A 23,424-nucleotide genomic window follows, 5' to 3' on the forward strand; every position below is an offset into this window, starting at 1 on the left:
CAAGGACGACGATTTTGAGGTAGTCAGACACATATCTTCAACTGAACGTTATAGAAAAGGGGAACCGTGGTCGAAAATCGATCATTTCTTCTTGTGCGTTGAATGGAAGTAGACGTCGGGGCGAGAAGACGCATCCAAATAGCGGCATCGGAGAGCGCACCTTCTCCGTGGTTAAAAACCTCAAAAGCTCAGGTTGTAGTTCTCATTTGCCTTCCGGTCGTCAAGGCGAGAAGACGCATTAAACCAGTTTCTCATCATTTGGCACTGCGAGCGGATGTCTTGTGGTTTGTACGCAAAGCTAGTTTCAACTCAAATAAGAGCGATTGCATCATGCAACATCACCATATGCAGAGTTCAAACAATATCAACAGAAGAAACATTAAAACCAGAGGTCATCCACTGGACTATCCGGTCTAATACCTCATCAGAACTAAGAACCGAAAACACCGGCCAGCTCTCCGCGACCCATACCGTTACGCTTTTCATCGAATTCTCGCTTTTTAATTTGAACTGAAAAAAAAAATTAAACAATTTTTTTAAAATGACATGTAATTATAATTCTCGTTTCCCCCCAGTGAACGACCAAAAGGGTAAAGCCGGGGTAAAATAAATGATATTAATAATAATAATAATCATGCAACAGAGCTTCTGGTCGTTTGCATTGAAGAGAAAGAAAACGAAAAACGAAAAGTGGACATTATATAAAATCAGTCGTTCTAATGACTCTAAATGTTATCTAAAGAACTATTAAGATTACTTCTTTGCAAATCGAAGGTAAAAATCAACAGTTTAGTGAAAATCCAAAATAATTTGATTTGTTTCGTGCACTTTTCTCTGTGCGAAGATCGTTCGAGATAAATGTTCCGAACTGTGCTAAATATCATAAAGAATTCCGCAATTTGGTCCTTTTAAAAGACAGAAATAAATCCTGTATAGCATCTTGATAGTTTCTTCCAATGAAATATGCAAATCCGACATGAGATAATCGACGTCAAAAGTTTTACAATTCACACAATCGATCAGCTATCAATTCCAATTCGATAGTATAAAAAAATCGTGTCAGTTTTATTCGTATTCACGACATCCAGTTATGTCTCTGACAGGACACACCCGTACTTTTTTTGTGGTTCTGAAAAGGACTTGAAGATATAATAAAGGACTTTATATTATATCAATTAATAAGATCGTAATGTTGTCAATATTATTCATATACTGTTTCAACTGTTCAATGGATTGCATTCAAATGCAAAAGATCCGAAACTGAAAGTCGGAGTAAAACTTGTTCCGCAATATAACTATAACGCACTGTCAGTGCGAGAGATTTTCGTTAAAGGCTCATTTCAAATGGGGCTTCCTTTTCATTCTAATCAAAACGGTCGGGCCTAACGCCCACAAAAAGCATTGAAGAAAATATTGTTGTCCCACGGCGAACGACCACAATTAGGTTCCGCACTTGTTTGAAGCGAAAGCCGCGCTGCGACAAACTGCGGCGAACGTTCGTTTTTTCCAGGTGCGAAAGGCTGTACTTTTTCCGTCTATCCTACAGCCGAACTGCTCACAGTGCGCGTTAAATCAATACTGAAAAATAAATTGTGGAGGAATTTTGTAATTTTGAGGTTGATTACTTCTTTTTGGATTTGCATTTTTCAGCGAAAGAAACTGGCGCTTAGAAGTGCTGAATTGTAAAATTTTCTTCGATATTGGAGGCATTTATTGTCGAACGCAAAGCAGCTTGTTCGATGCGAACGGTGCTTAAAATTGATAATGTTTTTTTATGGATTTGAACTAAACTAATCATTTTACTTCTGATTTGCTTACATATAGCATCTTATAGCTCTTGGGGAAAACTTTGTGGTCCTTAAAAGGACCGATTAATTGGTTTCTTTTCCGTTGTCGTTCACTTTTCGGCGAATTTTACTAGAATGCAAACGGCCAACAGGTGAATGATGATGTAATCGCCCTGAAACGAAACTCGCAATGGTGCGAGCAAAGCAGATTCCAATCATCCGTTTCCGGAAAGTGCTTGCAGTTCACTTTTCTCATCTGTCCGGCAGCCACTTTCTTTTTACGAGATTTCGTTTGCAGCTTTTTGACAAATGGGAGGTCCTAACGGCTCCAAAATTGCAACATACTGAGTTTTGGTTATTTAATGTCAAATTTTCATATTTCAACGTAATAAACTATCGAAATGCTACACGGGATTCATTTCAGGCTTTCAGAAGGACAGAATTGTGGAGTTTACTTCGATATTGATCACTGTTCGATGCTCTTTTTTTCACTATTTAAAAAATGTTTACCTAATAAACGTCAACAAAAATCTTCATAAAAGGTTTCGTAAAAGAATTAGAGTGAATACTCAAACAGGAAAGAAGTTATTACGAAATCAAATTTGAAGTAATTTCGTTACACTTTCGTGTTGTGAAATTTTGAAAATGCACTCAGGTGAGTAAAGAAAGACGTATTCCTACGTCAAAAAAATCTTATAGTCCTTCACTGAAAAAATAATTTGAAAAATTTTAAATCGATTCACGAATTCACCATTTATGATTTTTGGCAAAGAATGTTTTCAAGATAGCTGATTATTCTCCCTACTCTTCCCTTGAAAGATGGGAAAAAAAGTTTTTTTAGCAAAAACTTTTTCTTGTTCAAACCTGAATTGTTTGATTTTTTCTGTGTCTTTTTATCAAATACAATTAAAATTATCATACAAGAATCCAATGTAATTCAATTTGTGAGGAGATTTAAAAGAATTCTATACACTGAGGTCTTTTTCACGCGATTTTTATGTTTTTTTTACGAGGTTTATGGCTTTTATGTGTTTTTTTTTTGTTTTATCTTGGAAGTTCATGAAACGACTAGATCTGGAGTTATCTTAAATTTTTTTATGTCAACTTAACACATAAAACTACATCTATCTTTCCCAAACAAATTTTTTTTTTTCCGGGGTTACACAAAATCTTGACTTTGCATGCATTTCTAAGACATTTGACATAAAAAAACTGATTTCGGAAATCTCTATATTTTTCTTAATCCCAAAGTCGATATTTTTCAAACAAATTTTGTCGAGATAACACCAGATCTCGATGTTTTATGAATTTTAGAAAACATTTGGCAACAACAAAAAAAGTTTTGCGGTTTTTCTTTCACGGATATCCGAAGTTAGACGTTTTTTTTTGTGTGGAACTCATCTCCGCGCAAAAGTAGACCACAGTGTATCGCTAGTAGCTCGATATTTGCAAAAAGTATTGGTGATGGACCAGAAAAATGTTTAGTTGGAAATACTTTCTTCCTAAAAATGCCGTCTTACGATACATGGACGGATAAAGTTTCATTGAATTCTAAAATGGCGTTCGTTTTAAAAAAGGTAATTTTCTTACTTTTCATACTAAATTTATCTAGACTGTCTTTTGAAAAGGGCTAGACTTCTGTTTTATAAATTTATTGCAAAAAATTATTGTCAAAAAATGACAAATCCTACAAAAAAAAGTTGTACCAGTGATGTTTACAAAATTAGTTAAATTTTCGAAAAAAAAAATTGTTTTAATTTAAATTACAATAAAAACACCATTCTTTATGTGAGTGAAATTTTGTCCCCACATAGATAGTTATGCTTAAGTTGTGAAAATTTTTCTAACAAAAACTGTTTTCTTATCCAGCACTTTCTACAAATAGCAATGAGATTTTCGATGTAATTTTCTCACAAACTGAAGATCATTTGTATTTTTATTATGATAGTTATGAGTTTCAGTTTAGTTTAGCATTTGATATAAAGACACTGAAAAAAGGCGGGTGGGTAATATCAGAGACATAACCGGATGACGTGAATACGAATAAACTGTACTTTTAAACGGATCACTGAACCTGTATTTTGCAAGTGAATTTGGAAACTGAACTCTGCATTCAGGATTCAGTTTTCAAAATTGGATCCGGAAGTGAGCTTCGAAATTCATCTTTGGAATCCAATCCAATTACACTTCTTGAATTGTGAAACTGAGTTTTAAGATTTTGGTCTAAAGTTCCAGAACTTCAAACTCAGAACTCAGTTTCAGAATTCTGAAACTGATTTCAAAGTCTAAATTCCTGTCAAGAATTTTTACACCAAATTCTCATATGAACCTCAATTTCAGCTCTTGAATCCAGTTTCAAAATTCAGATCCAAGCCCAGAATTCAATTCTAAAATTTAGTTCCTTCGTCCAGGTCTAAAATCACGATTCAGACCTCAGTTCTAGATTTCGATTTCAAAATCCAGGCTCAGAAACATGTTCTGGAATTCGGGTTCAGTTCCAGAATTATGCCCTTGAATTCTGACGAGGAGCCGAATTGGATTCTGGATGAGCTAGATTTTAGTCGTAACTGAACGAATCCATTTCGTAGGCTAGAAAGAATGAAGCACCAAATTTGTACATTTCTTACTTGTCAAACATTTTAGAAAACTTTAATTTTTAAATATTTGTGGTTAATTACCTCCTTCTTTTGAAACACTTATTTTTTTACAAGTGTCCATTGTAAACGGTTGGTACGGATCATAATCACCTATCGTGGGACAAATTTTATCAAAATCAAAGCTGTTTTTTTTTTGTAAATCGATTCAAAATTATTAGTCATTTTTTTCAGTGTAGGACTCGATAAGGATTTTGTTTTCAAAACTTTACTAAAAAATTTGGCCACTTCTGTGAAAATCACAACACTTTTTTGTACGATTTATCATTTTTTGAAAATAACTTTACGGAAGAAAAATGATCAAAATAGTTTAACCCTTTTCAAAATACAGTCTAGATCAATTTTGAACAAACAAAGTTTATAAGGGCATTTCCAGTAGTGTTCTAGTTCTAGACGCCTAATTTATGTCAGTTACAAAATTTAAATCTGGATTTTAAAACAAGAAAAACTGGCTGCCCCAGCAGTGTTTCACTCGTGTTTCAAATATACAAAAAATAGAACGGCATCGTAGACCAGTTTTAAATTTGACAGATGAACTGATCGAATAAATAAAACTAGAACGGCTTACTGGGGATACATTTGTTCCAGTTTCTGCTCTATTATAGATCTTCCATATAGAACTTCTAGCTGCTGAATTTGCTCTAAAGTGGGTTCTTTTGACAACGTCTACATGCCCAGAAAGTTTTATTCAAATCTGAGAATTTTGCCAACTGCGAATACGATTTGGCGCGAAATTCGTAAATTTATTGATTTTTTTTGCGAAACAGGGACAGGTTGGAAAACTGCTGTAGCTTTTGTTTGAGAGCTACTCAAATTTGTATGATACAATGATGTTTTTTTATCGGTAGTATTGTGAAACTATCTTGCACAATCTTTCTGAACATATCAAACATAAGTAAAAATTTTAAAACAATTGTAGAACATCTAGAAATGTCAATAAGGTACATTTGCAACATAAGATAAACCCCAACAACATACATGATAACTTCAAAAATCTCCGGTCGGTCGCGTTCTCGTTGCTTCATGCGCTCCTTCATGGCAGCAATCACCGAGTTTGCCTTATCCTCGGCGGCACCATGTTTGTTGCTTTTCTCCGACGCACCCGCGAAGCACACTGAAACGGAAGACAACGTCAATCAGAAATTTCAGAATCAAACGAAGCGGGTAGTAAACCTTACTTTGCAGACAATCCGCGTTGAGAAGATCTTTGCACTTTTCGTGGCACTTGACGGCACATTCCGTACACCTGTAACAATATCCGGCTTTTTACAAGTACATCCAGTTGGGGATCATTTAGGGATCAGCTTACCTCACACCCTGACGGGCGATACCCCACAACAGTCCTTCGCACTCGTAGCAGTAAGTTGGGGAAGTTGCTGTCCACAGTACGAAGTTGTGTGGGGTTGTCGATGAAATCGGATAGATCAACGCCTGGAGAGCCTTCTTGTAGACGTGCATTTTCTGTGACGACGGCGAAGAGTTTAGTACTGAGGTAATGGGTTAGAGAACTAAAGATAAGTTCTTACCAGTTCTTCGTCGTTCAACGTCGCTCGAGGGACCGCCGAAGTTAAGCCAGCCTGTCGCTTTGTAGCTGCCATCGTCTGGAGAAAATAAAAGATCAATCGTTTTAAATTACTGTTCACTGGTTCCGTCAGGACAGAACCCTTCGGGAACTGTGACTTACTTTGAGGACCTGTTGGAGTGTGGCGGTTGGTTACAGCAGAAGAATGGTTTTTGTTTTTTGGGGGTACATTCATACACAAACATTCAGATATATTGGAGAAGAAAAATACGGGTTTGTTGCAACACGGTTAGAATAGTTTACTTGGATGTGACGACGGTCTGTCGGGATCGCTACTTACCAATTCCGACACCAGCGGTATCGACTTACGCCGCGGTCGAATATCCGGCATACTGTCGATGTTACTGTAGAAGGTGTTGTCTCCCATTCTGCAAAACGATCAACAATAGGAATTGTTTAGAACTTCTTCGATTACCATTGCTTAACAACAACTTACCCGTTTCCGCGTCCGCTATCCGATGTTCCATTCCGTTTCTGTCATAGAGAAATAGAATAAATGAAAAATCTATGATTAGAACCAGACGTCAACTCATCACCGAACACTACAAACATCTACGTCTACCAAACAAAATTAAACTATCAAAAGGTTTCATCCATGAAGGTAATTCATATTATTCTTTCTTTTTTTTCAAACACCAGTTGCCTTACAATCCCGCAATCGAGCCGCTCCTGTTGCCGCTCGCATTTACCTCAACTTCCTCGGGTTTTACAACGTCGACCTTTTTGAAAATCCCATGTTCGTCCACCGCCTCGTCGCTGTCGGTTACTTTCTGCTTTTCCTCGATGCGTTTCTCCTTCAGTGTCTTCAGAAGTTTCCACTTGCTGCCGCCTTCGCCATCTGGGGGAAAATAAATTAAATCAATCAGTTAACTACCATCCAAACCCTACAGGAAGAACCCTAGAAGACGAACCTTCACTGCCTTGCGCACGAAAAAGACTCTGCTTCCGATGGGTTCCTTTCGGAGCATCGTCATCCGGCAGTGGCTCTTCTTCCGCCACCATCTCTTGTGCGTTGGCTATCGTTGTGCTCCCATTAAGGGTCGGGAACTCCGTTGTTGTCTCATTCATTAACTGCTGATCTCCCGGTGAGTAAAGTTGTTGTTGTTGTTGCTGCTGCTGTTGTTGTTGTTGTTGTAACGGTAGTTGTTCTTGCAAAGGAGTATTTAGTTGCTGAAACTGGGCCTGTCCTACGTCTGCTGGGGATTGGGGTGAAGTAGTGGTGTTTTCTTCTGGTTACAAGAGGGGTTCTATGGTAAACACACAGAGACACACAACACCGAAAGAGGACTGTTAGGACAGGACTTACCTGGCGTCGCCGGTACCTGACCACTGGACGAGGAAGGTGGCGACTGAATATAATCACCTCCCGCTTGTTCCGGCATTGACGGCTCAGGCAGCGGTTGTTCCGGTTGCGGTTGCGGTTGCACGGTACCGTCGTCTTGAGATTGCTTAGAGGAATCCAACGAAAACGAACTTTTCATTGTGGCGAAAAACGCTTTCGATTTGGTACTGATCAGACTGTCGGTGCTCTCCTGGTGAGTAAGGTTTTTGTTGACTTTGTTGAAGAACCCGCCGAAAAGTTTGGTGTTTGCCGTGGTTCCCTGAAAGAAACCGGCTTGCTGTTGTGGTTGTTGCTGCGGTTGCGATTGCGGCACTTGTTGCGGGGGTTGTTGCTGCAATTGCTGTGGTGGTTGTTGTTGTTGTGCTTGTGGTTGAGACGTAGTCGGTTTTTGGGCTGGTTTCGTAATCGGACTTGGTGTGGTAATAGTTTGAGCTGTCGCTATCGGTTTCACGATAGAAGAACTGGTTGTCAACGGAGGTGCCGTGGCTTGAGCTATCGGTTTGCTGTCGGCCAATGCGGCCATTGTGGCCGGAGCAGCTGATATGGGCGGTAAGGTGGATATTTTTTCCTGTGGCAGGCTGACTTCTTTCGATATGGCCTGTTGACCTGAGATGGCAGATATTGTAGATTCGACAGCCGACACCGGAAGGATCAAACTGTCGGATGCTTCACTAATGCCGGACGAATTCATCGACAGATGCAGAAACGACGATGCCTCCGACGTTTCCGGTGCAGTGGAAAGGGTTGACATCGTTGAAAAATCCGGTAAGCTTACGGGAGCGTCGCTGGTGGAGGACATCAGAGGAATCGTTGGAAACAGACCCATTCCATCAGTGCTGCACTCAGCGAACCCGGAGTCGGTGATGTCCAACGACGGAAAGAATGTTCCATCGCCGAGCGTTGGGATGCTGGATTTCCGCGATAACGATTCGTAGATAGCCTGCATCTCCGGGGTGTCGGTGATGGACGTCTGCCCGGGCAGGGGAGTAAACATCGGAGGGCTCGATGGCGGTTCCTTAATACTAGATTTCCTAACAACCGGATGGAAAGCTGACGGTGCCTCCAACGGTTCGGTAACGCTTGGCTTACGAGGAATAGTCGCGATTAACGGTTGTTCGCATGCTTCCGTGATGCTTAGTTTTCGCGATAACTCGGAAGATACGGTTATACTTGGTTTTCTAGCTAACGTCGATAACAATGATTCGGTAATACTAACTCGTCTAAATTCGGCCGCTTCCGCAGTGCTCGGCCTTCGCGATTCTGCGGAAGCTGCATCTAAAGCTTCACTGATATTTGGTTTAACGGTGGAACCGGAAGGAAATGGAGGGATCGGTTCGCCCAGTCCCATCATGTTTCCCGCGATTTGTACAGCCTGTCCGGCCAGCTTGGCCTCGACGGCCTCCTTGAAGCTTTGGCTGAAGATTGATTCCGGTTCACCATTCAAATTCGTATAAGTCAGGGCAGTGTCGGCAACAGACTTACCACTCATCAACTCCGCAAAACTTGGCTTCCTTAGCAGGTTGTCAACGTGGTTTTCCAGGCCGGGATCTCTGGTTAGGCACTTCTGCATGCCGAACGGTGAAAACTCGCTGAGATTTTTGGGTGTCGTGCTACCTTCCACCCCATTTATTGCCGCCAGATTGCCTGTGTTGAGATTGAGCTTGAAATCGTGACTACTTCCGGGACCGGCATTATCTTGGATGATGATCGTTCCATCCTCCACGGTCAGTAGGTCGTCACTGGTCAGTGAAGCAATACCTTCGGCATCCGGCAGATGAACGTACTTGTTGAACTCTTTACGCGGGCTCACACCACCGAATTTTTTTTGACCAGACCTGAGGGTGTCCTTCGCCAGCGGGGAAAACTCTTCCGCAAAAACTTCCCGCAAGTCGGCACAGTTCTTAGCCATAAATGTCCGAACCTTATCGACCTCTTCGCTGCTCAACGAAGCCACGTCTTCATCGTCCATCACCTTCGTTATCATCTCCTTGATATCTCCGTTACTCATCTTCTCGATACGTTGCACCGTTCGTTGCTTCGTCGATGGCTGCCCGTACTCGAGTTCCATCTGTTTGGCATGATTCAAAAAGGAAGCGCGCAATTGTTGTTCGATCAAGGCCGCATTATCCGCCGGTACGATTTCCCGTAAGATACCTTCTTCGGCTTCCAACGACGTCAGGAAGGGATTCGTGGACATCCGTGACGAATCGTGCTGGTAGCGGGTCGCCATTGCTCCATAGGATTCCATTGCCTGCTGTTGCTGCCCATTGCTGTATTGCTCTTGGAGAACTTCCGGAATATTGGAAAGATTTCGTCGCATCAACCAGTATTGCTGATGCTGTTGTTGAGCAGCCTCGTCCGTTGGATTGTAAGGACCTTGCTCGTAGGCATACGGAGGAGGAGGAGGAACCTGGTGCTGATGGTGGAAAAGGAACTGCTGCTGCTGTTGTTGCTGATGCATGCTATTCATGTACGCTTCATTGATGCAATCCCGGTATTCCAGGTCCTCACGAAGCCGGGATTGCTCCTGCAATGAATACTCGTGATGTCTCGCATAGTCCGGTATCATGTCCAGGTAGGCCTTTCGGTTCTCCTCCATGAACTGTAGATTCTGGACGATTCGCTGCTGGGAAACATTCAACGACTGCAGCTTGAACACTTTCTCCGACATCCGGGTGTACTCTTCGTTCAGAAGGTTCAGGGCAGCCCAGGCAAACTTCAGTTCCGTGTCCAACAGATCGATGTTGGTGGCGATCTTATCGGTGTAGTCATTGATGATGAAATCCTGGTGCAGATGATGCAAGTCTTTCAGACCGTGACTGGCGTACAGGTCCTGGGACTGCTTACTCCACAGGTACGCTGCCATCACTTCGTTCTCGTCCATGGCCGTGCTGGGGGTGATTCTGGTGGTGAATGCGGGGTGGTAGATGGTACAATGCGATGGTTGCTTGAAGGATCTAGAGAATGAAAAGTAATTCTATTATTGCCACTCGGCATGCACGACACGGATGGAAGACACGGATGGGGAAAGGATTCGTGGGGGGAACCGCAAATTTTATCTGCTGAAACGTGTCACCAACTGGCATGCCTTCGCGAAGCATGGCAAATCCCATGGAATTCCTATCCCGACGACAAACCGGCAGTTAGTAAAATTCACGCTCTTCAAATCGCTCAAGTGGGCGGCATTTGTCCCAGTTTACCCTAATGATGCAAATGCGCTACCCCAAAACGGGACGACCCATCCTTTCATTCTCTTGCCGAACGAACGAAAACGTGGCCGATTGACAAGCCAGTGCCGGGTAGAGAGAGAGAGAAAGAGCATTGCTGAAAGATCATATTAAATTCCTTTTGTATGCCGGTTGCGGATGTGGAATTTATGATTCAAATCCGCCTCTCCTTCCTCCCGCCTTGCCCGAAAGAACGAGGTTTGGTTTTGAAAGTGTGCGTGCTGGGCAGGACGATGCACCGTGTGACCGTGTTTTACGAGCGCAGTTATGATGATGTTGCCGGAGTCAACGAGCCTTTGGAAATGAATGACTGATGGAATGCCAAAGCTCCTGGGGCCTGTCTGCCTGCCACGTACTACAACTCGGTCCGGAATGGTTGCAGCAGAGATTTATCGCCGCATGAGACGTTCCCCGGATCGATTTTACAATGTTTGATAACCGGGATGCGCCCGTTGTTGTTGTTGTTGTGCCGGGCGGTCGGGCGGTCGGGCGGTGGGGCGGTCGGTCGGATGGGTTTGGGGTTTGGAGGTGGAGCTATTTTTCGAGTTGGGAAAATATTATGATAGCAAATGGTGCTGCTTCGAATTGAGCTCATTTTAACAGTTGAACATTTGGCACAGCGCCTGAAGTATGTACGAGTTTATGCAAACCGTCATTGCTATTCAGTTCGGAGTTTGTTTTCTCCCTGATCGAAAATGGATCGCACCCACAGTGTACGGAATTAAGATTTCTCGGTTTGATGATTTATCGTTCTGAATGAAGATTGAAAAATAACAGAGCCTCTCACTTGAGCATTCAGGAAACTGGAATGGAATCCTAATGTAACACAGACAAAAAAATCCTAAAAGGACATTCTGCGCTTAGCATGAAATGGAGAAAATTAGGATGTTGAAAAATAATTACGATGCAAGCGGCATACGAATCGAATACAAAGCTTTCGGTAGATTCGTGACAGGCTGACGAATTTTCTTAAGGGGAGAACTATGCGCCTGTTATCGGAAGTGAGCTTTTGTCCGACAGAACAATGCGGATTAAAACCAAACAGTGAATATTATTAGATCAAACGAAAGTATGGTGTCGTCTTCCCAATCGGAATTGAAGTAAAAAATTTCATTGAAAGATTACTAAAGCTGTGAACATTGGAACATGTGGACATTTCGATAATCGATTATTTCAAGACATTCGAAAAAACTGACATCCCTACGACGGTAAGAAAAATCTGAAAACAAAACCCTCTCAGCAGGTCGTTCAATTTTGTTATTCTTTGAGCGCTTGTTGCACGACATGTTGCACAAAATATTCGTTCAATTTGCTCTCTTGCAAAAATAGTGTGAAAATTAAGTGTTACCTTTACATAGAAAGAAAATTTGTTGTTATTCTATGTGAAGTAGAAGTATTGTGCAGGTATGTATTGTTAGTTTCAACAAATAAGTGGAAAAAACTTCAGAAATTCTGCAGTGAAACTAGTCCAACGGGGTTCCAACTCCTCATGTTAAAAATGGCTCAACAATGGACCTCTGTCTGCCGGGTTTGTTGAACGAAAAAAATGGCATTCGGTTCAACGGTCTGTTTCAAAATCGGTAAACGAAGGTCCCGTGTTGGCCTCCCGTTGAACGATTGATTGGACTTTCATTGGACCAATGATCCAACGTATTGAACCAATGAAGGACCACCGTTGAACGTTTTTTTCTAAGTGGGAACTTACTTCGATTGACTTACACTGAGGAAAAAGCAACTAAGAATTTCAACTAAGAATTTCCGCTTGTGAGAAATTTTGGTGGCCGGCTGAAGCCTGACAAGATTCCGGCAGCTGTCCAAATTTTTCAGGCGGAATAGCGTCATTCTCTCACTACTTCACGTCTTGCAAAAAACAAAAAAAAACAATCCCGCCTGCATGCAGGATTGATGCAAAAACTAAAACTTGAGACTTATACTTATTTATTTATTTATTTATATATTATTGTAATATCCATCGGATACGAAATCTACATGGATATGGGTGGAGAAAAGCCCATTTGAGTTGAACATAAAATATGTCATTCTCAAACGGGCGCAAAAACCACCATCTTTTAAAAAAACAACACATAATAATTATCACAATACATCTAAAACTAATAGTCACATAACATTATTAAAAAACAAAATACACATAATATAATTAAAAACAAAAACTAAAGACTAGAGAAAATATCAAAACACAGGAGATCGTTTGACTTTACTTGCGAAGCGGCTGGATGATTCACCAAACTCAAAAAGATCTTCTACAGCAGTGAATGATCGAATGGCAGCGGTTATCGGTTCATTACATCCAAAACTAGTTCTATGAAATCTTTGATGAAGTAGAATGCCATTCCGCAGGGTTCTGTTCGATGCTCGAAAATTAATTTCGAATCGCAATTCCGGTGCATCAATTTCTCCGTTGATCAGTTTTGCAATAACTACTGACTGTTGTATTTTACGGCGACGTAGCAGCGATTCGATTTCGATTAGTTGACATTTATCCGGATATGGTGGAAGATTCGATGGATCTCTCTACGGTAAATTCCGTAATGCTAAACGAACAAACCGCTTTTGAACTCGTTCAATTCGCATGCACCACGAGAGCTGATACGGTAACCAAACTGATGAAGCGTTCTCAAGAATAGGTCTTACGAGTGAGCAGTATAATGCCTTCAAGCAATGAGGATCTTTAAAATCCTTTGCGATTTTTGAAATAAATCCCAATTGACGGGAAGCTTTTGAAATGATCAGTGATCGATGTGAATCAAAGGTCAGTTTTTCATCCAACAATACATTTTGCAAAGCAAATGAGACATCGTTGAAAAACAGTGGTCCCAAATTAAGTCGTCTCACTGTTTCCCGATCTGAATGCACGAGACACCGTCAGCATAACAGATCGGCTGAAAAGTTCGTATCGTTTCTATGAGAGGGCGCCACTAGAATTAAATCTATACCATTTTCAGTTAGTACCAACCTTCAAAAGATACGTGTATAAATTTGACAGCTGTCTGATTACTAGTTTGTGAGATATTGCATTTTGAGTGAAGCTACTTTTGTGATTGTGAAAAAAATGGAAGAAAAGGAATTTCGTATGTTGATGAAACACTACTTTTTGATGAAAAAAAGTGCCGCCGATACCAAAAAATGGCTTGATGAGTGTTATCCAGACTCTGCACCGGGCGAAGCAACAATTCGTAAGTGGTTTGCAAAATTTCGTACTGGTCATATGAGCACCGAAGACGATGAACGCAGTGGACGTCCAAAAGAGGCTGTTACCGATGAAAACGTGAAAAAAATCCACAAAATGATTTTCAATGACCGTAAAATGAAATTGATCGAGATAGCTGACACCCTAAAGATATCAAAGGAACGTGTTGGACATATTATTCACGAATATTTGGATATGAGAAAGCTTTGTGCAAAATAGGTGCCGCGTGAGCTCACAATCGATCAAAAACAACAACGAATTGATGATTCTGAGCAGTGTTTGGAGCTGTTATCGAAATAAACCCGATTTTTTTCGTCGATATATAACAATGGACGAAACATGGCTCCATCACTTCACTCCGGAGTCCAATCGACAGTCAGCTGAGTGGACTGCACGCGATGAACCGAACCCAAAGCGTGGAAAGACTCAACGATCGGCCGGTAAGGCTATGGCGTCTGTATTTTGGGATTCGCATGGTATAATTTTCATCGACTACCTTGAAAAGGGAAAAACCATCAACAGTGACTATTATATGCGTTATTAGAGCGTTTGAAGTACGAAATTAAAAAAAACGGCCTCATTTGAAGAAGAAAAAAGTTTTGTTTCATCAAGACAATGCACCGTGTCACAAGTCGATGAAAACCATGCTGAAATTGAACAAATTGGGCTTCGAATTGCTCCCTCATCCACCGTATTCTCCAGATTTGGCCCCCAGTGACTTTTTCCTGTTCTCAGACCTCAAGAGAATGCTCGCTGGTAAAAAATTTAGAAGCAATGAAGAGGTAATCGCTGAAACTGAGGTCTATTTTGAGGCAAAGAACAAATCGTACTACAAAAATGGTATCGAAAAGTTGGAAGATCGCTATAATCGCTGTATCGCTTCTGATGGCAATTATGTTGAATAATAAAAACGAATTTTGGCAAAAAAAATGTGTGTTTCTATTATACGATACGAACTTTTCAGCCGAACTGTTAATGACACCGAAAATCGGTAGAAAGGCAGCCAAAAAGTCCAGCAAGGCCCATTGCCGAAACAAGACACACACGAGAACCATCTCAGATCTCAATATTTCCTACCAAAAGATTCATCAAGATGAAAGTTAAATTAATTTGCACCGTCACTAACACATTCAATTACTAACGGCAATGCGAAAGCGAAAGTGATGATGTTGAACACATCTTTACACTAGTATGGGGTCGTGTGAAAATATGCCATGCGAAACAGGGTTGCCATATATACAGGTTAATCTGTATTATTATTATTATTATTATTATTATTATTATTATTATTATTATTACTATCATTATTATTATTATTAGAATGACTCTTGCATACCGATCGTCGATACATTTCAGACCAGGCCATTGCAATTGTCTCGTGCTGAAATTTCGAGAAGAATCAGATATCTTCGAACTTCATAGCTTCAATAAAAATAAACTACAAATTTGTCGTACCTCGCCTCCTATATTAGCAAATTAAAAAGGAATTGTTTCAAGTTTGGAATATATAGTTGTAGAATAGTAGCTGTTTAATGTAACTAATCTGTACTTTAATGTAGGTGCATCGCTTCAAACTCTATTAGTGAAAAAGGGGAAAGCTTGCACAATTCATATAATCAATCAACTAACTGATATTCGGAAAAGTGATGGGAGCGTGTCAGTTTTTTCGTATTCACGACATCTAGTTATATCTCTGACATTTCCCACCCGCCTTTTTTGTTTCGCCGGTTTAAGTGACGGTGTACAATATTTAACACACTTTACCCTAGAACTCCGGAACCGGAAGTCGGATCCGAATGAAATTCAGGAATTCCGTATGGGACCGTAGTGAGAACCATTTATGAATATATGACCCCTATTTCCGGTGCTTCCGGAACCGGAGACCGGGAACCAGGATAGCCGGAATCGGTTTGTTTAGTTGCCTACTGATAATGGCTATCGATTTGTGTAGTTTTGAGATCAGTTTAGACCAAAAAATTGTCTTTCTATATGAAGTTAACACAAAATTTCCACTCTATTTTTGTAGGAGTAAAAACAACAATCCGTTCCTGCAAACTGAACGATTATTTCGTGAAGTATGCCGTTCAAAAAACGCTCAACGAACAACAATATGCAATCGCTTGCTGAGTTGGTATATTGAGAGGTCAAGCTCGCTAAAAAACGCAAAATTACAAAAATCTGCGTAAAAAAAGGAATGTCCAAATGTCTTAGAAATGCACAAAACTTTCAGATTTGGTACAATCTGAAAAAAAAATCAAAAAATCGTCTTTGGGACTTGGAAAAATTGTGAGATTTCCGAAATCGAAAAGTTTACTTCGATGCCAAACGTTTTAGAAAGTTTCATAACTTCGAGATCTGGTGTGATCTGAAAAAAAAAATTTTTTTTGGAAGATAAATCGACTTCGGAAATTCGCGTAAAAAACCGCAAAAGTAAAGAAAGTTTTGTTGATGCCAAGTGTCTTAGAAATGCATAAGACTTTCAGATCGTGTGTAAAATTTTTGAAAATCGAAGAAATTTTTTTATTCCGATGTTAGACGTCTTAAAAATGCATGAAACTTCGCGATCTGATATAAGCTCAAAAATATTTTTTTTTAAATCGACTTTGGGACTAAGACTTTGAAAATCCGCGTTGAAAAAATTGCAAAACTGAAGAAATCTTTTGTTTGTGCAAAATGTCTTAGAAATGCATGAAAGTTTGAGATCTGGTTTAAGCTCGAAAAACATTTTTCTACACGGAAAACTTCAAGATCTGGTTTATACCAGATTACACTAAAAAAATCGACTTAGACTTTAACTTCGGAATCGGCGTAGAAAAAAAGCGCAAAACTAAAGAAAAGTTTTGTTGAAAATTCATAAAATGTTACACAAGATTAATCTAAGAAATCCTTTAAAAAAAAAATCGAGTGTCAGAGAGTTGGCTTGAAAAAATGTCCAAATTTCGACGTTTTCTCGCATAACTTTGGAGATTCGCATAATAAGGCCGCGTAAAAATAACCGCATAAAAAATCGCGTGGTCTCAATGTATTGGCACTTTTGTTTTCATTAGCCACCCTTACACGTGACAATATTATTGTAAATCCAAAGTATTTTCAATACCGTCAATCCAATTAACTTGGTAATTTGTGTCCGCATTTTTCGAAAAAAAAATGTAGCCTTAAGAGCTCTAAATATTGGAACTGAATATTGAAACATTGAGAGAAGAGTTTATTGCATATATTAAACTGTTTCCTTTCCGTAGAGAAAGTATTGTCGGATTCATTCGCTGTTCTGAATTTTTGGCAATACTTACGTCAGTTTCCACTAGACGATCAAAAGTATTGTCAATTCTTCTCGTGTTGACAATCATATTGTCTCGTGTAAGGGCCGCTATTCAGATGTACAGTTTGCGGCACACTCAGGCTCACATTTGACAAGCAACTTTTTCTATCGAAAATATTGCCAGCACTGCTGTCAATTATTACACTCAAAAAAATAATCACGTAAAATAGTTTAAAACATCAAATTGAATATTTTACGTGACGAAGATGAATGCTATACGAACATTTACTAAAATGAATAGAATCATCACATACTATTTATGTGAATTAACGTAACGTCAAACAATCTACGTGAATTTCCGGTGTGAAACAATCAATTTCGAAAATGGCGAGCTGTGAGTCCTTGGAGTGTACGTAGTTAATTTTTTTTTGAAAAATCTTTGCTAAAATCAAGTTTCATTTTGGTTTAAATAATGTTTCCAATTTTACAGGATCACTTCCACGATCTTATCGACTACAGAGCGCACCCAAAGTGTGTAGTACATGCAAAAACTTTGTGAATTCTCCTCATCAATACACTCATTATCAGTTGCTCTCTCCTATCGATAGATTCTTGCAGATTCCATATATTAATTATTTAATTGACACTGAAAACTGTGGCAGACTTTTTCTACGAGCAATAAGAGAAAAATTAACACCATAAATTAATTTCTGATATATTTTTATACTTTCTTTCATCATTAAAAATTCTCAAACATCCTTTTTCAACCGGAATTTATGCTCCTGGGTGTAGTTTACTCTGAATTAAACTACATTTTTTCGTGTTAAATAATAAAAATTCCTTTAAATACAAAACGCCCTCACATAAATATGCAATAATGAAAAACATGTAATCAATGTAAAATAAGTTATACGGATACGTTCTGGGCCGTCTTTTCGACAGTTCTTTTCTTGCTGTTCCCTGGCAGAATTTTTCACTTGGCTGTGATTCCAGGCGGGCACATAAGGGCAGAATTAAACTGTTAGATATACTTTCAGTTTCCGGTACTGTGTATTTTTCTGGATGACAGTTTCGTTTTTCGGTCCGTTTAATTGGTGTAAACACACAAAACGACATACTGTCAGCTGTCCGGATTTAACGCCAACACTACGAAAGCTGAAGAACGTGGAAATTCGCCCCCCTGGATTTCTTCTCTTTTTCTAGATCTCAATAACCGACGGAAACTATTTTTCACGAAAACATTTTTACGTGAGCGAAACTCCCGACGCGCACGCCTGCTGCGATCCACACACAAATTTTGTTGTGCTTCGCTATCTGACAGTGTTGCTGCAGTCCTAATGGACTATTATAGCCCGTATCATTCCGAAATAGTGCATTAAAATTATACTTTGTAGAAATTAGTTCTAGTTATTCACCAAATGATTGTTTGTTCAGGAAAAAAAATCGTTTTCAGAAATGAAGATAAACGGTGAAGTTTATCTACGTGTTTTTACTTTGCACGAATGCTAATTTCGGTTTCGAACTCTGTTGACATCTTATGTAAAAAACTTTCCCGTTGGAAGGTACGTGATGCATTCTGGTTTTCGCTGTTTAACTAGTAGCATTTTAATCAAATAAAATTACTACATTTTATTCAGAGCTGAAATTGCCGGGGACGTGTTTTCTGTATTTTCTCCCACGGCCACTGCATTGTTGGCGTATTCTACGTCGTCTGAACAATTCCACCACCGTTGGTTGGTTTTTGAAACGAATCGGAAAGGTTTCGCTTCTTATTAGCTTGCAGAAAGCTAATCACAAGAGCAATCCAATTGTTGGTACGTACCGGTAAGTGACAGTAGCTCGATTTATATTTAATTCTTTTTGCATATTAATGCTCTTCGACGCGACATTGAGACAAGATTAATCAGATCATTATTGACAGTTCTCTAGTATATTGCCAACCTCCACAAATCGGGGTACAACCGCGATGTATAAGTTAAGTTCTAGTTCGGGATTCGAACATACGACAACTGGCTTGTAAGAGCATTGAACCTCCAATCCGGAGCAATTTGTACTTATCTTTAGTTCAAGGGCCAATGCTAGTTTATTCCAATTTGTATGGAGTAACATTTCGTGTGTATGATAATAATTAAAAGAAGAAATCACTTCGTTTCCCGACCAATCCCGGCATTTACCGAATACATGAATTTAATTCCTGGCTCAAAAATCGAAATTGGTACTGTGGAGGAAACTATTTGAAGGTTGGTGTGAAATTTTGAAAGGAGGCCGCTCTAGTTCAACAATTTTTCAAAACGGCCGCGTGAGCAAATGACAGTTTCTCTTTGTTTACTTCCGAATAGACAGATCGGGCACGAAAGTTTATGATTGCGTTTCGAACAAGATTGACGTTTACGTTGTGTATCGCTAGTATAAAAGATTGTAGAGATTTCAAAGCAAGGTTCCCAATCCCGAACATACATTCAGAATTTTTTCTGGCCCGAATGACCGTAAGATTATAACATTTATGCTTAAAACAAAAACAAAATGCTCGATGCTATTTATCACCGATCGGGCCGATAATCGGGACCGATACGGTTCGACAAAATTCACTGGGTTGGAGCTGTCAAATTGTGCCCAAGTCAGTGATGCCAACTCGGCTGGTTTGTTTCGGATTTGCATATTTTTTTTCATAAATTGCTGTACATATCTTTTCGTCTGCAAATATATACAGACATAAGCCGGAATTGTGCCCAACCAAATGATCCGAAATTTTATAAGAAATTCAGTACGATTGGATTGAGATTCAAATGCAAAAGTCGATTTATAGTCACAATCGGTTTGTGCATCTGAATCGGAATCCATTCAGAAGTCTTAATGAATTTGTTCTCAAATTTTTACGTTATAACAGGGTACGATGCTGCTAAATGATTTTGCATGCAAAATAACAGTAAATTATCGACAATAAAATAGTTAGGTGGTACGTTTCAAGCGTTTTTAGATGGTTTTATTTGGTAAGATATCGTCAATATGCCGCGTTACGCAACAAAACATAATCAATCAGAAAATGCAACTCCGAAAAAACAACATCGAGATTTTTCATTGAAATCTTCTGTTCTGAATATCTCTTCAAATTGACTCATTTTGCAAAAAGGCTCGAAATTCCCCATGATTTATCAAAATGACAAAATTGAAAATATTTTTGTTATCCATATAACATTGAAATGAATTCGAATTCTCAAATTCGGCGAATTCTCAAATGAGAAATTTTGCTTCTAGTTTTATCTTTGCTTCTACAATTTTGAAAAATTATGTATTTCGGATGAGCTCAGCATCAAAGAGTGAAATTTCTTACATTCCTCTACAAAAATAATGTAAAACTTTTGTGATTTCTCCATATTAGAAGAAAACGTGTTGTTATTCTACCCGTAATAGAAGTATTCTACAGGTTCAATTTGAAAAAATAGATAGTACATTCCATAATTCTCCAGTAAAACTAGTCCAACGGGACTTTAAATTCCTCACATTGAAAATGGCTTTACAATGGACCTCTGTCTGTCGAGTTCGTTGAACGGAAAATATATGGCGGCCGGTTCAATAGACTGTTTCAAAATCGGCAAACGAAAATCCTGATTTATTGGACATTCTGTTGGATTTTTGGATTTCGTTCCGAATCAGTTTCATCGTAATCTCCTACCCGGACAATCCGTTCCGGAATTTGATTCGGAATTGATTACGATTTTCGAAAATATTTCTACTCAGTTGCAACAACCAATTCCAGTGATTGTTTCTGAATCGGAACTCATTTGCAAATCATTAAGAATTCAGCATCAAATTTCGCACGATTTAATTGGGTATTTATTCAATCGTGCCAGCATTTTATAGATTTCCCGGCCTCTGCAGTCGATGGAGATTTTAAGAAATGGGGGAGGAGAAGGGGTGACAGATGTTTTACTCGAATCAAATCGGAGTAGATGAAAAATTTTCATGCAGAATTTCACGTGGAATTCAGCATGAAATTCAAATCAATGTGCGGAATCCGGTGCAACAACTGATTCCGAATGAATTTCACCTCCAATCGACTGATTTGGAAATCTGTCGGAGTTGACCCTCTCAGCAGGCCGTTCAATTTTGTTGGTTTTTGAGCGCTTGTTGAACGACATATTGCACGAAATATTCGTTCAATTTGCTGGAACGGTTTGTTGTTGTTTTTTCTCTTGCAAAAATAGTGTGACAATTAAGTGTTACCTTTACATAGAAAGAAAATTTGATGTTATTCTACGTAAGTAGAAGTATCGTGCAGGTATGTATTGTTAGTTTAAACAAATAAGTGGAAAAAACGTCAGAAATTCTCCAGTAAAACTAGTCCAACGGGACTCCAACTCCTCATATTAGCTCAACGATGGACCTCTGTCTGCCGGGTTTGTAGAACGAAAAACATTGCATTCGGTTCAACGGTCTGTTTCAAAATCGGTAAACGAAGGTCCCGTGTTGGCCTCCCGTTGAACGATTGATTTGACTTTCATTGAACCAACGATGGACCACCGTTGAGCGTTTTTTTTAATGTGGAACACATTTTTGTTTTCTATATAGCGGTGCAAACTATAAACTCAAGAAAAATACACGTACGTCCGTCCGTCAATTTTGTATCAAATATTAATATTATGTCACCATTTGATTGGAAATATTTCTACGTATTGATTTGATTGTTTGTATCCATGTATTTTTAATTGTATATCATTGAAATGTTGATTAATAGCTAGCAGTGTTCTATTTTGTCTGCAAAAAATCTCCAGCATACCGGATTTCCCTGCCATAGTCGACGGTTTTGAAGGAGTAAGCGATATATCAAAGAGAGAGCATCGCTCTGATTGGTCAATCGATGCAAATGCGAAACTGTTGGAAGCACACGAAGCTCTAAATATAAGCAAAATTATAGCTATCGTTTCAGTCCTACGCGTAGCATGCTAGAGGTAGGTTGTTGCTAGACAGCAAGACAAAAAGTGCCATAAACGATTTGAAGCATTTATTGGTATGCTCTGATCTTGTGTCATGCAAGATTTGATGAAATCCCATGTTATGTCGTTACGCCTGAGAAATTGACAACTACCCCAGGGTAAGTTTCGAGTGCATAAGATTAATTTCTAATTTATTTAAGAAGAACTCGATTGATAATGAGAAATATTTTTTCGCTTCAACCGAAATCGCAAAATGGTAGTAATGGTAGAGAAACGCTATAAAAAAAAACTGCTTGCATACAAAACTTGAACACAAGCTTGGTGAAGAGAAGCTTAAATATCGATATCCGTATCGCAAGCATGTACAAACATTTAATTGTATACATTTGGGCTATTGATGTAATTTCGTCGGCTACGAAACAAATACAAATCACGATAAATAGAGTCTATATTCTGGGTTCGCGTGTTCGGTGTTGATTCCTAATAAGGATCAATCTAAGCAGACTCTTGTGCATTTGCGAATTCAAAAGTGTGACGATTAATTGAGAATGTCAATCATTGGAAATTTTGGTTGCCATCAACGGCTCAAACAACCCCATGGAGCTGATCCTTGTAGTTTTTTTCTAAGAGAGTGCTCTCAAAAAAGTAACATTTCAATGTGTTGTTTGATACGTATAGTTAAAATTTTTGTTGAAATAGTTATTTTCAGTGATAGTGCCGGTGTGGCAAGTGTGTGTTTAGTAGTGAGAGTGCTATTTATTGAATAATGTTGATCCGCGAAACTAAAGATGCTCGAGCGGCGGATACTGTGAATTTGCCGCCCCAAAATTTAACGTTGTTAACCTGTTAACCGATCGAAGCGCCGTCTGCATGTCATTGTCGGTGTTGTCGGATTTCTATACACGCTTACTTGTGGCTACCCAAAATTGAGTCAAAAGTCACTCAATTTCACAAAAACCACAAATTGAGTACAGTGAGTATCACGCAATTTTGGGTAAATATGCTTTTCACAAAATTTGAGTAGAACTTACTCTCTTTTGTTGACATTTGTAAATATGTGGAAAGTACCCATTATTATCCAACCCAATGATGTTTAAATAAATTGCTTTAAAACTTTTAAGAAATAACTACGTTTCATTGCAATACCCACATGTGCAATGTGTAAAAATGCATTTTATTGTATTTTACTTACCAGCTAGAGCCTGACACGACTCGCTGTCTATAACACTTTTAATTTTATCCATCCGGAAAAACTTGAAAATGTCGGATGGCGCGGTTAAGTTACTTTGACACAGTGACAGTTTTAAATTCTACTCATTTTTTGACATCTGTTCACAGTTGTTGAAAATGAGTACTTTCAATTCACTCACTGGGTAGCCACAAGTAAGCGTGTAGAATGTGTAAAAGTTTACAAATCGATCGTGTCATTCA

The 23,424-nt window shown here is 39.2% G+C and overlaps 1 protein-coding gene across 1 annotated transcript in view; it reads right to left on the minus strand.

The window, feature by feature from the left end:
• Positions 1 to 23,424, minus strand: part of LOC131426153 (protein unc-13 homolog B) — an 81,164-nt gene that overhangs the window by 6,306 nt on the left and 51,434 nt on the right. Inside the window, exons 2-10 of the mRNA XM_058588621.1 lie at positions 7,330 to 10,322; positions 6,935 to 7,252; positions 6,713 to 6,861; positions 6,460 to 6,497; positions 6,304 to 6,391; positions 5,968 to 6,042; positions 5,751 to 5,902; positions 5,620 to 5,687; positions 5,420 to 5,555 (exon numbers count right to left, since the gene is read on the minus strand). Coding sequence (XP_058444604.1) covers positions 5,420 to 5,555; positions 5,620 to 5,687; positions 5,751 to 5,902; positions 5,968 to 6,042; positions 6,304 to 6,391; positions 6,460 to 6,497; positions 6,713 to 6,861; positions 6,935 to 7,252; positions 7,330 to 10,249 — 3,944 coding nt within the window. The 5' untranslated portion in view covers positions 10,250 to 10,322. The remainder of the gene's footprint in view (positions 1 to 5,419; positions 5,556 to 5,619; positions 5,688 to 5,750; positions 5,903 to 5,967; positions 6,043 to 6,303; positions 6,392 to 6,459; positions 6,498 to 6,712; positions 6,862 to 6,934; positions 7,253 to 7,329; positions 10,323 to 23,424) is intronic.

The sequence above is a fragment of the Malaya genurostris genome, chromosome 1 (assembly GCF_030247185.1).
Source record: "Malaya genurostris strain Urasoe2022 chromosome 1, Malgen_1.1, whole genome shotgun sequence".
Taxonomy (NCBI): domain Eukaryota; kingdom Metazoa; phylum Arthropoda; class Insecta; order Diptera; family Culicidae; genus Malaya; species Malaya genurostris.